Here is a 17,038-nt window from a genome sequence, read left to right as displayed (position 1 = left end):
CACGATCACTGACTAATCCACCAAAAAAATAAATATAAACCTCTACGCTTCTCTTAGAGGGTTAAGTAGTCGCGTGCGAGACCGCTCCGCACGTGACATTAGCAGCCAAAATATTTTTTGTTAAAAATTTAAATTTCTTTCATCATTATTTGATTCTTACTTTTATTTAACTCGATCGTGAATACCCTTTTTCTTTTTCTTTTTAAACATTTATACTGTACGTTATACAAATATAATGAGTGCACGTGAATCGATACGCTGCACTTGAGGTAATTATACTTTTGTCAAATTTTTGGTTACTATATTTTCAAGTTTAGTTTCATCATGATTTCTATATATAATGTCTGTAATACGTTTGTTGTTTGCAATTTTTTCAATATTGTAATTTTATTTGGTGTATTGGTTGAACAGATCCAATTATATAATTTCGTCTTGAGGAGGGCCCTCATCTTGGGCCGAAACGTCAACAAGTTTTTCTACTTCATTATTACGACCTTTAAATCCAAAAACTAATCCACACTCATTTGGTACTATAGTTTGTTTAAACTTTGACCACTTGGAACCTCAACTCGCAGACGTGATATCCTTATTGCAGTCAAAACATAATTTCAACCGTCAGAAGGTGGCTGAAAGTTGGTAGATGGGCATTTATGTTCTTTTCAATCATCGGAATTTAAAAAAAAAACCTACCAGTTCTATCAAAAATCAACAAAAATCGTCTATATTTTACATGATTGCGCATGCAGTTGGATTAACTCACCCTTTACGGACGTCACTAAGGTTAGATGGTGCGCATTCATTTCTGCCAATCTCCGTATGACATCAATTTGCTCCAAAGACAATTGAACGGCATTCAGTTGTGCAGCTCCACACGGTACGTAGGCGGACCAGAACTGAGTAATATGCATATAGACAAGATATGAGAAGAGGAAGAAAATGAGACAACAATTGCATGACAGATAGAGAAAATTGATACAGAGGGAAAACCAAATCAAAGGGTTAAAAGAAACAACCCTCATAGCACAAGAACGTCATTGGGTTATCCAGTGGATATCCATATACAGTGGGACTTCGATATATCATAACTGAAGGGAAACGGGATTAATTTCAATACGTGAAGGTTTTCATTAAGTGAAGGGTTAGTATGAAAGTACCTGGATTTGGGGACAAATATTATTCAGTCACCAGTAAAGTAAATGACACATACTTGATGCACAGTAGTATATAAATTCATAAAATCTGATATTTTAATTTTCATCTTTCTCAAATCCGTTTTTCTATCAATATTGTTATATATTAGGATCGGAGGTCACCAATCGCGCCAAGTTCATTAAGAAAAAACTCGAACGCGCATTCACAGACGCACTATCTTCTACAGTGAACAGAAGCCTTTGGCTGATCCGGCAAAAATATTAACACATGTTGCTCTCGTCTTATAATGAAATTCGAGATTCGAAAAGTTTCATACGTTTATAGATTTTTAAAGCTTTCAATTAAGCCCTATATCAGTACGACCGATGCACGGAGAGCCGAAATATACAAATTCTAATATTTCCAACATCGTAGAAATCATCAGTTCGATCAAGAATTTTTGTCGTCTTCAGACCAAACACTTTTTGGAGTATATAGATTAGACCGGTCCATGGAAATTGAATTTTTTTTTTTAAGTTCACACGCTTAACAGTTCTAGAAACAGCAAGTGAGACCCCTGGGCGAAAAAGAAGCGTTTAATTTTGACATTTAGTAGTTCCTGAACGCCATTCTTCATTTTCCATTTGATTAACACGCGAAAATAGTTTTAGTTTCATTCTGAATTTTGTATTTCAGTGAAGAGGCAATTTACATAAATTTCCGTCACTTAGTTTTGTAGGAAATTCAACGCTCTACAGAAAAGGTCTGATATCATTTTTTGATAACTGAACTTTCACAAAAGTTATTCAAGGTTAAAGTTGAAATCATGTAAAAATTCACGTTTTCTCGAGATTAATAACGACTTATCACAAAATATTGTCGATTTCTTTTGTAAAGCATTTTAACGACTATAAAATCATGTCATTCAAATAATTCTTAACTTAAGCAAATTTATTTTTTGCTAAAAAAAAGATGCCTTTGAAGTGGAATTACATAAATTACATAATATTACGTATAATAATTATAAAATAAATTTGCTGAAGTTGAATCAATTGAATGATATGATCTTATAGTGGTTGAAATACTTCATAAAAGAAACCCACAATATTTTGTGATAAGTCTAGTATTTTCGCTATTAAGGTCTTATATACGTGATTTCGCCCATTTTCGAAGCTACTTTTTTAGACGCAGTTAAAAAAAAATGACGCAAATATTAACAACATTTTTTTACAGATTATTTATGCACGTGGTTCAGTATATGTAAAAAAAATCAGAATTATTAACAAATGGCGGAGATATGACATAACAAAGCAATGTATTTTTTTTTGCGCGCGCGTTGATGGTGAAAGTTCTCGGCATCGATGTGGGTATCTGAAAAAAAAAAATGAAAATATTTATAATTGCATAATGAATGTATCTTCAGTGTGAATCAACGATATTATTAAAAAAAAATATATAATAATAAAAATTCGAAACTTAAAATTATTTTATTTAATTTTCTGTCGGTATTTTATTCTTTATACTTTTTTTGTGTCATTGACATTTTCGTTTATGTAGTTCGCTCGATAGGTGATGATACTAAGAATATGTTGTAAAAATTTCCAGGCGATCTGAAGCTTCGTTCAAGAGTTAGAACTTTCACAAGGTTCAAAAAAGTGAATCGTGGAAAAATAGCTTCGAAGTTGGCGGTCGGGCACGCCGCGCGGTATTTATTATAAATGCAAACTTATTTTATTTAATAGCATTCCACGCTGTATGTGGAGCCTTCCCTGCCATCTAAACGTCTCTACATGTTTTTTGTCGTTTCTGGCGGCAAGCCTTGCTTCCTTTGTTGTCTTTTCAGAATGAATTCCAGTGGTAGTAAGGCGTAATTCGTCCAGATGTTCGCAAGTTTCAATCGCGTTCGACCCAATTGTGATAACAAGGTTTTTTATAATTCGGAGAAAGGCGACTGTTCCGTCGTTAAAAGTGCTAGCCGACATATATGCGGCGATTTCAACAAGCGATAAACCACGCCATTAAGTTTTCGGAGCAATTTTCCAAATCTTAGAATTCAAACACTCGTTATTATTTTGTGTGAAACCTTCTAACATCTCTCCAGTAACTCGTCGTTACTAAGTGCTTCATACACTGGTTTGATCGCTTCTGCTACAGTTTTATCGAGTGCAGGCTTATGGGTACATGAGTCTAGCGTGTTTGCGGCTTCGGCTTGTCGCCACGTGCACCAACTTTCTTTGCCACATAGACAGTTGTCATGCTGAGGATTTTCATCGGCTTAGCACTTGTGATAATATTTTCCTCAGATTCCTTTCTTTATATCATCGATAGACGTGCGATTATTTCTCTCAGCAAATGTATAAAACACTGTCAATTCGTCAATCAATTTTGCAGTCAATTTTCCTCCTCCTCCGAAACCTATTGTTTGTTTCTTGACGTTGCGGAGTCTGCTGCCCATTCATTTTTGAACATTACCAATGCATTCTCATTTACGTATCATAATGTTATTTCCATGCGGATTGGCTTTTGTTATGCTCTTGAATGTTTTTGCATCGCCATCTCCAAATACAAATATTTTGTCACGTGTAAATCTTTAGATCTGCTGAATATTTCAACAATTCCACTATCTCCATCTTTCCAGAACTTCCTTCGTAGTTACTTGTACATTTATCTTCATGTTCCGCGTACCATTCTTCATATTATTCTGTTCCCTTTTTTGAACTCCACGATTGGCATGCCTTACAAAATAACGACTTGACGATAATATTGACAACTTTCCCAGAAAAAATCCCGATAAGTGTCGCAACACCCTGCAGCGAAGAAATACCTCTTTTTCTCCAACAACCATCCCCGGAGACGGCGAACCCATGAGAGTCTTTGGTGTTTTCGTTTTCTGCCGTTATTTTTTTTCTTCGTCAGCTGCCATTCGCATGGACGAATCTGCAATTTCTTTCGCTGCATCTCGTATTTGTTTGGTAATTTTGTCGTAGAGCGGTTGACTGAAGCATTTTGTGAGATTCATAATATCGCAGAAAATGTTCATTCTTGTTAATCCAACACCTAATATTCGCATAGCCAACATGAAGCTGCGATTGATTTCGTAACAATAACTTTAAGGCGAAGGACTCGAATTTATCTACTTTTGCTCGCACTTCTCGCACTTGATAATTGAGGTAAATCCCAACCCTATAACTCGTGTTTCAGAGAACTTGATGTCACTGTTGCAAGTTTTGCATTTTATGAGAGAAGCAATTGCAGTGAACATGGATAGAAAATTTACAATTACGTAGCCATGTGCGCGGCCAATATTTAAATCGAGTGCTGTCAAGATTTTTAATTTTTTTACAGACGCACTGGTGTTCAGTTCGGCTTTCGATTTTTTTGTGTATTGATTGACGTGAAAAAGACGTTTTTTGCGAATGCCTGGGCGTACTCCCATGAATCGTAAACCATTCCCATCTAAACTAGTATGGGTTTCTTCACTATCAGGGCCGAATTTAATGTGTAAGGGGCCTGGGGCTATACACACTTTTCGGGACCCTGCGTGGGGACTGTGACGATGTATATATTTTGATCGACGAAAGTAAGAACCGAAGTTCGGACGGATCAGCGGATCAGCGGATCAGCCGATCGGCAAATTAGTAGGCCTACGATTTTAGAAGAAGAGAGTTGCGTATGGAGGTGTCAGGAAATCATAAAGTGTGAAATTAACTCAAATCCTGATCAGGTAACGAATTCAATAAATAACGACGAACGGAAACAAGAAAGAAAGTCACACCATTCTCAAATTATAGATACGACACATCACACACTCTCCCTTCAAATATTTCGAATAATTGTTCCGCTCGATTTTATCTATATACACTTTTACCGTCCGTTTTAATGTTATTGTTACTATTTTGTTTTATTTTTACTCGACTATTGTCTCATATATCTTTTAGCTTATACACCTAAGCCGTCCACTTATATTTTTTTCTTTTCAACTATCAAACCAAGTTTGTTGGGTTGCGACGTGCAGGGACTAGAAATTAGGGATGTTGTACTATTAAATGACAGTTGACTTTTAAACTAAAATGACCCAAATACATGCATAATTTGCTCTGTGATCGTCAACAACTACTGCCCGTAATTGTCTATTTATTTCCCATTCTTTTATATTTGACTTATAATCAATAAATTAAAGTTCATTACAGGACAATGTCTTTGCAAATAGAAGAAAACTATATGAACACATCTAACAAGCATAACAATGGAACATGGTATGATAGACATTGGAAAAACAGAGAGTATTTGTGAGATAGTACTACTTACGCACTTTTATTTATAGCAAATTTTTCTATATTAATTACATTATATAATATAGTATTTGAGTGACCAGAACATCAGAACACATTAATTATATTTTATAATATAGTATTTGACTTATTTAAGTGACCAGAACATTGGAGATCATAAAAATAACTATAAAATTATCCACCACTCTCGGAAAAATTTTAAATTCGTCATCTATGTTACGTCCGTGAGTAGAGTTACTCCTGAGCGGTAAGAGTAAACTGGTTGACTTCGCTTTTACGTTCCAGGTCAACCGGAAAGCAGGATGAGGATTGAATAACGTAGGGTTTGTTTGAGATATTACTTATATATTTATTTCGAGAAAGCTCAGATGGCGGTAAAAACGAAGTGTGCTGTACGAAGCTATGTAAGAAGTCTAGATGTGACGTTGTTGAGAGTTAGAATAGAAGTGTCCCTCGAGACGTGAAACGTACGGGTGCAGAAAAGGTGTGACAATGCTAGGAGTAGGAAATGGAATTTGATGAGTAAGCGTGATAGTGAATAGCGTGAGACTACGTAGAGATAAGAGGACAGGACAGAGACCATGAGATTAATGTAAGAACTGTGGGAGAGTTAGCGAGTAGGAAAAATAGACAGAAGTGGTATGCTGGACGTAACCCCCCCCCCCCCCGTCAAAGGGAGCATAGCTGTAGGTATGGTCCCGAATATGGGAAGCAAGAAGGTGGAAATGTGAAACATGATTTTAAAGTATGTGCTTAAAATTAGTTTTACAATTTATCTTATTATAGGTAGTGTATGGTTTATATTCTGGATTACGTATGAGCGTAAGGCATACAGTTATAATACTATGGTTACATAATGTTGTTTAAAGCTAGGCGCCTAGGGTTAATGCGCATGGAAGCGGGTTAGTACACTTGAGACTAAACAACAATGATTTCTTTGATTAGCTGGGTACTAAGTAATACTACATTTTTTTTTTTTTTCTTGATATATCGAGATACAGAGTTTGACCTATTCGTACAAAGATATCGGTTATGAGTGTAGATACATTTTGGGCTAATTGTAAACTAAGGGTATAAAATCGTCATTACAATCATTTTAGTGCAGTAGTGTACACAAGTATTTATTTTACTTATGTCTGTTTGACAGCGCAACAGCAGATCTTGGTAGCAATATAGTAGTCGCCTATTTGTAATAAGATTTTCGTAAGGTTTTAAGTACTGGTGGGTTTAAAGGAAGCGGAGGTGGTGTGTGAGGAACTGCATGATGGGTTTCTACTTCGTTGGGAATGGGTAGGACAGAAGAAGTAGGTGGGTGAATAATATTTAGCTCGATTGGATTGTCATACCCTGTTTGTATGGCTCTAAATGTCTGGTTCGTTTTTGTTGTTTTGCAATGTGTGCACAGAGTAATGAGACCTTGCCGAGGCATGAGTGACGGTAGAATAAGTATAGGGTTGCGAGAGATAGCAAACCAACACCGCTGTAAGTAAGAGTGTCTTTGATGTGCAACATATAGCGCTGCGTGCGGTGGTGTGTGCTGATATCAGTAGCTTGTTTTGCGATATCCTGCAGCGATAGTCCGGTATTGGCCAAGGCATGTACATCTATGTGCGAGGTTTTGTGGAGTGGGGGGATTGCAATTAAGGATAAGTCGGTGGAAATATTAAAATCAAGACTGAGGGATACTTGACTTAGATCCAAGTTAACTTTGGGGACGTAGGAGAGGGTCTCGGTAGATTGTGAGCGTTTCGAAGTTTTGAGAGTGACCTCAGAAGTACTAGCCATACACAGGTCGTCTAGGGTGATAATACCTGAACCGGAAAGTGTGACACGAGAGTCTGGTCATTTGGGCAGAGAGTATGAAGAGTCCCAGGAGTGGAAGCTGAGAAAATCCAAGAATTAGATGTTGATAATTCCGTCCAGTAGGTTCCATCGAATGCGGTCAATCTGATATCACATTGTTTTGAAATTTTTCTGGACGGGTTCAGAAAAAGGTCTACCTCGCAGAGTTTGTGAGTCGACGGTCGGAAAAGCGGTTGTGTCAACTTACATACGAATTTTCCTAAGGATAAAATGCATTTACTAAATTTGGATTCCGAGATTTGAAAGTACGACGCTCGGTTAAGTGCTATAGCTATGTAGTCGCTGCCAGGTTGAATGTAAGCGAATTTGTTATTTGCAGAGTCGTATGTCTGTCTAACGGGGACGGGAAGCAGTCGGTACAGGTCAAAAGCCTCGGAGTTGAGCAATGGAATAGATATCACATAAAGCAGTCTGGGTTCGTAATACGTTATGTCGATTTTAGAGATTCGAATCAGTTCTTCAGCGTAATTTGGATCCATTGGAATAGGAAACTCTATTTGTGGTCTGAGTGACTGGATATGTTTAAGACTGGAAATAATTTGTTCTGGTGATAGAATTTTAGGGTGGACGATACCTTTTTGAGCGAAGAGGATAGCGTTTACTAAGCTGGACAGGTCAAGTTCGTATTCGTTCAAGTGTCGGTCCAGGTCAATTATTCGGTTAAGTAAAGTCGTTCTGAAGGTATTGTTGGCGATTAAGGCTTTTGAAATAGCTGCATCAGTCGAGAGGGCCGTGAGTAATTTATGTTGTTCGCGGTCGTGGCTTATCATACTGTTGATTTCTTTCCCGTAGACGCCCAACGTTGACTGTACGATATTTGTCTGTTTGTTAAGCAGGGATGCTAAGTGTCTACTGTCGTTGTACAAGTTGTCAATTTGTTGGTTAAAATATTCTCCGTCTTTTACGTCTAGGGTGCCGAATAACGATTTTGATACGCTACCAATGAAATTAATCGCGCCTCGTGTTCCGCGATGGTGGGCTAATTTAGCAAGTTCGGAGTGAGTGGATTCGCCTGTGCGATGGCCAACTAAATATCCTATTCGGTTTTGGTATAGTTTCATGGTTTTTATTCTATCAGCCAACATTTGAATATGGTCGCCGGTGTAACAGTAGTTTTTGGCGACAGAGCATTTACCTTCTATTATGGTTAAGAATTCTGATGCTTGGTCAAATCGGTCGAATAAATATTGGAGGTCTATGTAGTTCAGCAAAGTCCATTCTTTGTTATATGTACGTAGGTCTTGCAATTGTTCGAAGAAGATTACCGGGTTCTGATTCAGTTGCTTAATCGCGACATTAGTCGAATCGTCTGTCTTGCTGTCGAGAGCACTCCACCTGCAAGGATATGCAAGAGTATGAGACGTAATGTAACGCGATCGCAGGCAATTTGGTAGCATGCTATTGTCGGTTGTACTGTAGTTGCTATTGAAGGGGTTAATGTGGGATTTTACTATGTATGTGCGATTTTCAGTTTATTGAGATGAACTATTTTAGTTTTGTTCAGCGTGAGGTATATTTCGGCGTTAACGTCATCTATTATTCGTTTGAGTACATACGGGCCTTTATAATGATCTTGGAATTTTGACCTTGTTTCGTTCAATAGGTAGACAGTTTGTCCTACGTCAAATCGTTGTGGTTTAACCGTCCTGTCGTAGTGTTCTTTACTTTTCTGTTTAGCTTGTTTCAGGTTCAACGCGGCGCATTTACGGATGTCTGTGAGATTCGCTATTAGATCGAGGAGGAATGTATCGTATGTATGCGTGGATGTGTTGCTTAGTATCGCATCTGTCGGTAGTTTAGCTTCCGAGCCGAAGATCAGCTGGTGAGGTGAATAATGTGTACTGTCGTGTTTTGCTGTATTATAGCAGAAAATGGCGAAACGTATGAATTCATCCCAGTTTTTACCTTCGTTGGTGTAATGTTTGATGTATTCGGTAATTACAAGGTGACTTCTTTCTAATGAGCCGTTTGATTGCGGTCTATAGGCGGTTGTTCGTAGTTGTTTAATTTTGAAGAGCCTGCATATTTTTTTGAAAGCGGTACTCATGAAGTTTCGTCCCTGGTCAGTGAGTATAGTTCGTGGAGATCCATAGCGCGTGATGTATTCTTTAGCGAATACTGTCCCTATCGTCTTTGCCGTAAGCATCGGGAATTGGAATGGCGTCTAAGAACTTGGTCAGATTGCACTGGATCGTCAAAAGGTAGCGGTTATTCTGTTTCGTAACAGGGAGTGGACCAATTGAATCTAGAGCTACTTTGTCAAAGGCCTCTGCGGGCGTGTCAGTGATTGCCATGGGTAATTTTGTTTTGATCCTGACTAGTTTTTTCCTCTGGCAACTGCCGCAAGATCTGATGATATTTTGAATTTGCTTTTTCATATTTGGCCAAAAATATTTTTCTCTTATTTTATTGAAAATTTTTGTAACACCTTGGTGTCCTCCGATCAGTGACTCGTGGTACTCTTTGATCATGTCTTCGCGTAATCGTTCGTCTGGTATAATTGTAGTATTTCTACAAAGTGTTACTCGAATGTCTGAATCCGCAAAAATGTGATAAATGAGTTTTTTAAAGATAGATCGTAGAATATCATCAACTCCTGGTCCTGACATGGGGAATGATATGGACCGAATGTCTAGTCCGGACAAGATAATCCTCAAGTTAACTAACGTGTAGAAAATGTCGTCAAGTCTGCCCGGGTCTGATTGACGTGGTTTCACTACGAGGGTGAATATGTATTTGTTGTTTTTCAACCGAGTTTTAATTACGTCGGATATTTCTGGATTCTGGTTTTGAAAGGATTCCATGCTTATTAGATTTCCGTCTATCAACTGTTTTTCTAGTCCTTCTGTCCAACCACAATTAGCTGATACGAAATGAGCGTAATTGTCGCACAACATGAGAAGTCCGTCATTAGTTTCGGTTACGTTGGGTGTTGGTAATATGTCATTTTGATTTTGTATGAAGTGATCTAAGCAACAAAAGTTGTCATTGTCAATATGGGGGCGGTCCGGTTTTCGCTCTTCGGGATTGTCGCGACGTTGTGAGCCTAAAGGTGGTAGCGTTGCCGTAGGTACAACGGAGGCATCGCTATCCGTGTCTTCAACAGCTGACTCCGGATCATGTGTCACGGAGTCACTCTCCGAGATATCAGTTGGGTAGCGCGAGGAGTAGAAACCGGAGCATGTCTTGGAGCTGACCTAGTGCCGGTCCGACGCATTGGCCGACGAGTTAAAGGGGAAGCAGGGATTCTGGGTGTTGGTGCGTCTGCTTCAGATTCAGAAGATGTCGAGTCATAAGTCGGGTTTTGATAATTACAAATGGTGATCGTTATGTCGGAGTCTTTAAATATGTAATGGATCATCCGATTAACAAGGTTCCAGTCTAACTTATCTAAGCCGCAGCCTAGTCTTGGAATCGAGAGCGATTTGACTTTGTCTTGTTCTAAGCAATTCTTTAGATTTACTAGGGCGTTGAACAGTGTTTCTTCAGTTGGTTTCTGGTAGTGGTATTTTTTTGTTACTAGATTGTAAATGAGGCGGTTACCATGTGGCAGTGTCAATACGTTCGTTACTTCAGGGTCTAGTTGTTGTAGTTGATCTCGGGTGATTATTTACCTATTGATTAGATGTCCCGCGACTCCTCGTGATGTCTTGCAGTCTGCCGAGATGCAGTGGGCTAAGTTATCTTGTCAGTCGAGGAGATTGGCGCGTATCTCTCGAATAAATTTACTATGCGTTAATGGTAGGTGGTTAAGATCTGTTACGAATTCCGTGAATCGAGGGGCGTAATTTCGTCCTTTACTGGTAGTGGCTTCGGGTGTCGGCTTATTCAGTGTGTCGGACTGTTCTTCACGTATTTTAATACTAGGACCCTGGGGCTTACCGGAGTTTTGGTTTGATTCAGATGAGGTGAGTGGTTGAATTCGTTCCGTAGTTTGCTTGATCGTTTCATCGACTACGATCGGTGCCTCCGTTGCGCTGCTATTGTCAGTCATACTGGCACTTGAGTCAGAGGTAACAGTAGAAGTCGAAGTGTCTTGTAATGCTTTGTTTCGTCTTCGTGGGGAAGGGCTGGTGGATTCATGTGCAGATCCATGCGCTTGTATTGGGTGCTGGTCTACATGTTTCATTCGCTTGTGAGCGCCGGTAGATGAAGATAGCGTATCCGGTTCGCGAGCACGTGTTGGGTGTTGGTGAGCTATTTTGGTGCGTTTGTGAGCGCTGGTAGACGAAGATAGCGTATCTGGTTCGCGAGCACGCGTTGGGTGTTGGTGAGCTACTTTGGCGCGCTTGTGGGCGTCAGTAGATGAGCATTCTGTATCGGGTCGTGGCCGTTTTGAGGTAATAGGTAGAATTCGGAAAGAGTCGACAGGTGGATTTCTGGAAAGCGCGTCTGCGTTAGAGTTCGCTATAGGGAAATCATCCACTCAGATACGCTACCTGACGGATCAAATATAAACTACTCTATGCAGGTCAAGCTTAAACTGCTGATATCAAATATAATATGTGAGAAATGTAGTTTAAAAGTGTTAAACTTTTTTTTAAATATTAAGTAATCAATTATTATCTATGAGCTTAGTTATTACTTAAAAACATCTCAAATTTCAATATTTAATCAAAAAATTTAATCATGGAGTTTCCACCACGAGAAAATAAAAATAAAACTTTCTGCTGCGTGTATGGGTGTAATAGCAAGTCTAGTAAGAACAATACAGTTCGATTTTACACTTTTCCTTCGGCAAATTCTAGTTTTGCAGTGATCAAAAATAAATTTGGTGAAGATGAAGTAATTGATCGTCGATTAGCTTGGATAAAAGCATTGAAAATTGGGAATGAGGTTACACAGTCAAAAAAAGTGTTTTCATTACATTTCACCAAAAATGACTTCATACCAACATGTAAGTAATTACCTATAGAATTTCATTTCATAATTATTTGTTTATCATCAATATCAAACGAAATTTTTTGTCATGTAATATTTGTCAGAAAAAATAAAAAACAATAAACATTAAATTTTATTTTTCATTGCAGCCAAAATTGCGATATTGCACCCACAATTTCATGCGGTGGATCTTTTAAACGAGAAGTTTGGAGACAGAATGCAATTATTTTATACTCATTATCACAACTAGTATCTGATTGCTGTAGGCCACATTTCATTAGATGTCCCGCATCAAGTATATCTTCACCACCAATAAAATTTTTATGACTAGGCTGAGTATTTGCAAACTCACAAATTCCTTGTATTGAAAATTTCATATTTTATTGAATTTTTTTTGAAAATTCGAGTTTAATAACTGTAAATAAATACACGCTTTCACATAAGAACACGAAAGCTGATTTAAAAATGCGTTTTAGAATAGTTACTGCTTCTGCCGCAAGGAGAAGCCACGCCCCCGGCAGATTTCCCAATTCCTTTTTTATGTTTTGTGACGTACGAATATTCTTCCAACTTCAGTCTCCAGTGCATTAAACGAGAAGTCGGGTCCCGTACGTTTTTGATCCACTTTAGTGGTTCGTTGTCTGTTACCAGAGTGAAGGTTCTACCGTAAAGATAAGAACGAAAATGCTTGACGGCATAAACGACTGCTAAGAATTCTTTTTCGGACACCGAGTAATTGATTTCGGCCTTTTGTAACACCCTCGATGCATACGCGATTGGTAAATCCTCGCCATCTTTGTCGTCTTGACTAAGTATTGCTCTTATTGCATACTTTGAAGCGTCGGTTGTTAGGACGAAGGGTTTTTCGAAGTCTGGATACTGCAGTATCGGTTCTCGACACAGACTATCGCGTAGTGTTTCGAACGCAAATTGATGTTCTGCTGTCCATAGGAAAGGGCTATTCTTCTTTAGCAAATTATTAATAGGTCTAGCAATTTTTGAAAGGTTAGGAATGAATCTTCGGTAGTAGCCTATCAAGCCTGAAAATTGTTTGATCTGTTTAGGATTCTTGGGAACTGGGTAGTTTTTTATTGCTGATATCTTCTCCGGATTAGGTTTCAATCCATTTTGAGTGATGACGTGACCTAGGTATGCTACTTATTTACGCAGAAATTCACATTTATCTGGCTGCAGGGTTAGTCCTGCATCAGACAATCTCTTCATGAGTTTCCGAAATTTGGTTTCGTGCTCCTCCAAGGATCGGGAGTAAATGACTATATCATCCAAATAGACAAACATATCTGTACCCTGTAATCCCGATAGAACCTGATCTATTAGACGTTGAAAGGTGGATGGGGCATTTTTGAAGCCAAATGGCATTCTAGTATATTCGAAATGGCCGTGAGGAGTCGAAAAAGCGGTCTTTGCGCTGTGATCGGGATCCATTGGAATTTGGTGGAACCCGGAAGCCAGGTCGAACTGTTGATGTATGTACTATACATTTATATTGTACACACATATATCTACACTCTGTAATGTATAGTGACACTGAGTAAACCGAATCTGACCTACACGTATGTATTCTAATACCGAGTGAGTGTGTGAGAAGCAAGAGTGTTGTTTTTCGGTACACAGAGTCAAATAGAGTCGAAAACAAGATCGCAGAGAAAGCGCCACGAATGTCAGGTGTTGTCCAGAAAATTCGAATATTAACCTAACGTATTTCTATATAATAAATATACCAATAGAATTATTGGAGTCTCGTTTTTTCCCAACCATTCTAACATGGTAGCAGAGGTCCGTGGTTCCTTCTTGGCCTAAAGTAAAGTGAAACGAGAAAGTGCGCGTATGTGAAACGCAGAAAATTCGAACACGAAGGAACATTCGAGAACGTTGGAGAAGATCCAAGATGGAGGAAAAAAGGACCACCATACCAGTGTTTGACGGGGAAGACTATAACATGTGGAAGAAAAGAGTAATGGTGTTCCTAAGAATGAAAAAGTGTGATGAGGTGATAAAAAGAAAAAAAAAAAACAAGTATAGATAATGAAGAATGGGACGAAAACGATCTAAAAGCGATCAACTATATTTACAGTGCAATTTCAAACAAGCAGTTGGAGTTCGTGTGCGACGAGACGTCGGCTCACGGAATTATAAAAAAGTTCGATGAAATATACTTGAAGGAATCTACGGCGCTACAAATTGCTTATAGAAATAAACTAGAAAAAATGAAGCCTGAGCAATATGAAGACTCGGCGACATTTTTTAGTGAATTTGAAAAATGCATGAACGAATTGAAAAGTGCGGGCGCAAACGTAAATGAAAGAGAAAAATTGAATTACATGTTGAATACGCTACCAAGTCAGTACAGTTACATCGGTGACTTGATCGATGCACTGAAAGAAGAAGATCAGACAGCAGCTTACGTGAAGAATAAAATTCAAATAGCAGAAATGAAGAATAAAAATGACCTAGGAGAAAGAAAATCGAATGTATTTGCCGCCAAAAAGGAAAAAAGGGAAGGCTGTTTCAAGTGCGGAAAATTTGGGCATTTCGCACGCGATTGCTATGCGGGACAAGATGGCGTCAGCTCTGGACGGAGCAACGGCAGTTGGAGAGGCTCGCTACGTGGTCGGACCAGAGGCAGAGCAGGAAGAGGAAGCTATGGCAGAGGGCGCGGAAACTCTTATCGGCAGGGAGCCAACATAGGTCAACAACAACAACACAGCAACGATTCGGGCGCAAGCGCATGGGTAGCGACGGCGCATGCGGCGCAGGCCGAAAAGTTATGTAACAATGAAATTTTGTGGCTACTAGATAGCGGATGTAGCGATCACATTGTCAACGATGAGAAATATTTTGAAAAGAGTATAAAACTAAAGAAACCGATTGATATCTTCTTGGGGGATAATAGATCAATAAAAGCAACGAAGATAGGGAACGTAGTGTGTTATTTTAATGCGTATGGAACAAAAAATGAAGTGAATATGAAAAATGTATTTCGCGCGGAAAAAATGCATGGAAATTTAATTAGCTATGGAAAAATAATGGAAAAAAACGTAATTGTCTCAAAGGGTAATACGTCGGAGATTATTGATAGTAATAATAAAGTAATTGCAGTAGGGTTCAAAGAGAATAAAATTCTGAAACTAAAAGGTACATTAAAAAATAAAATGGGTAATGTTAACAATATCGAATGCAATAATACATATAAAATGAGTTTAAAAGAGAAATGGCACAGGAGGTTAGGCCATGTTAATTTTGGGTATCTGAACACATTAAGTAACGAACAATTGGTAACAGGTATCCCTTGTGAATTGGAATCCGAATACATGAAATGCAAAACCTGTATTGAGAGTAAAATGCACTGTTTACCTTTTAATAACAATAGAACTAAGGCTAAAGACGTATTAGAAATTATCCACACTGATGTTTGTGGTAGTTTCAAAACAGCGGGTTTGAACGGAGAAAAATATTTTGTTTCCTTCATTGATGACTACAGTAAAGTAGCTAAAGTGTATTGCATTAAAACCAAGAGTGAAGTGTTTGATTGTCTAGTTCAATACATTAATGAAGTCGAGAACATAACAGAAAAGAGAGTAAAAATTTTGAGATGCGATAATGGCAAAGAATACCTAAATAACAGATTTTATAGCTATGCAAGAGAAAAGGGAATAACACTAAATAATTGCCCACCGTACGTGCATGAACTAAATGGTACGGCTGAGAGATTTAACAGGACAATAATGAATATGGCACGTTGTCTGTTAACAGAAGCAAATGTACATAAAATATTTTGGCCTCAAATCATTATGGCAGCAACGTACTTAAAAAATCGTACCTTGACAAACACAGTCGAAAGAAAAACACCGTATGAAATATTCTTTAAGAAAAAACCAAATATAGAGAACTTGAGGGTATACGGGAGTAAAGTTTTTGTGAAAAGGCCCGAACAATGCAGGGATTCAAAATTTGATAAGAAGGCCGAAATGGGTGTATTATTAGGTTACAGTGATGTTGGCTATCGAGTCCTACTCAATAACAGAATAATAGTTGCTAGAAATGTCGATATAATTGAAAAGGATGTAAAATGCATAGGAATTGACTATGATGATAATGATCTGAATAATAAGTATGATGCTAATGAAGATGAGAACTCAGATGATGACATGTTGAAGGATGAAAATGAGTTGAACAAAACTATAGTTGAAAGCCCAGGAAAAGATAATTTGCTAGAATTACAACTTCCACTTAGACCTGCGCGTGAAAGAAAGATTCCGGTAAGATATCCTTTAAATAGTGCACATAGCATTCAAGTAAATTCTTGTAGAGTCGATATACCTCACACATTTGAGGAGGCGATTAATAGTGAAGAAAAGGAGTCGTGGGTTGAAGCTATGAACAAAGAGATAGAAAGTCTAGATGAAAATGGAACATGGGTCCTGGTAAATGAAAAAAAGGATATGAAAATTTTAGATGTAAAATGGGTTTATACGAGGAAATCTAATGGTTCGTATAAAGCAAGATTGGTTGTATTAGGATATCAACAAACAAATGTAATTGACGATATATATGCACCTGTAGCGAAAGCTCAAACTATGAAGATTCTATTTTCCTTTTGTTGCCAATATGGATTAATAATTGAACAATTAGATGTAACTACTGCTTTCCTTAACGGCTTAGTAAGCTCAGAGATATATGTACGTCAACCTAGAGGTTATGAAGATGGTACAAAAAGAATATGTGAACTGATTAAAGCACTGTATGGACTACGTGAAAGTCCAAGAGCTTGGTACGAATGCCTGGATGAGTATTTGACAAAGTTAAACTTTAAAAGGAGTGAAATTGATAATTGCTTGTACAGTCATGGA

At 38.1% G+C, this 17,038-nt stretch overlaps 1 protein-coding gene across 4 annotated transcripts in view; it reads right to left on the bottom strand.

The window, feature by feature from the left end:
• Positions 1-17,038, bottom strand: part of LOC124185018 (dipeptidase 1-like) — a 1,685,273-nt gene that overhangs the window by 1,023,787 nt on the left and 644,448 nt on the right. For all 4 annotated transcript variants that reach the window (XM_046575303.1, XM_046575304.1, XM_046575306.1 and 1 more), the window contains exon 6: positions 761-893. In XM_046575303.1, coding sequence (XP_046431259.1) covers positions 761-893 — 133 coding nt within the window. The remainder of the gene's footprint in view (positions 1-760; positions 894-17,038) is intronic.

The sequence above is a fragment of the Neodiprion fabricii genome, chromosome 6 (genome assembly GCF_021155785.1).
Source record: "Neodiprion fabricii isolate iyNeoFabr1 chromosome 6, iyNeoFabr1.1, whole genome shotgun sequence".
In the NCBI taxonomy this organism is placed as follows: domain Eukaryota; kingdom Metazoa; phylum Arthropoda; class Insecta; order Hymenoptera; family Diprionidae; genus Neodiprion; species Neodiprion fabricii.
Note: the sequence above shows the minus strand (reverse complement) of the source record. Positions and strands in the feature narration are given on the sequence as shown.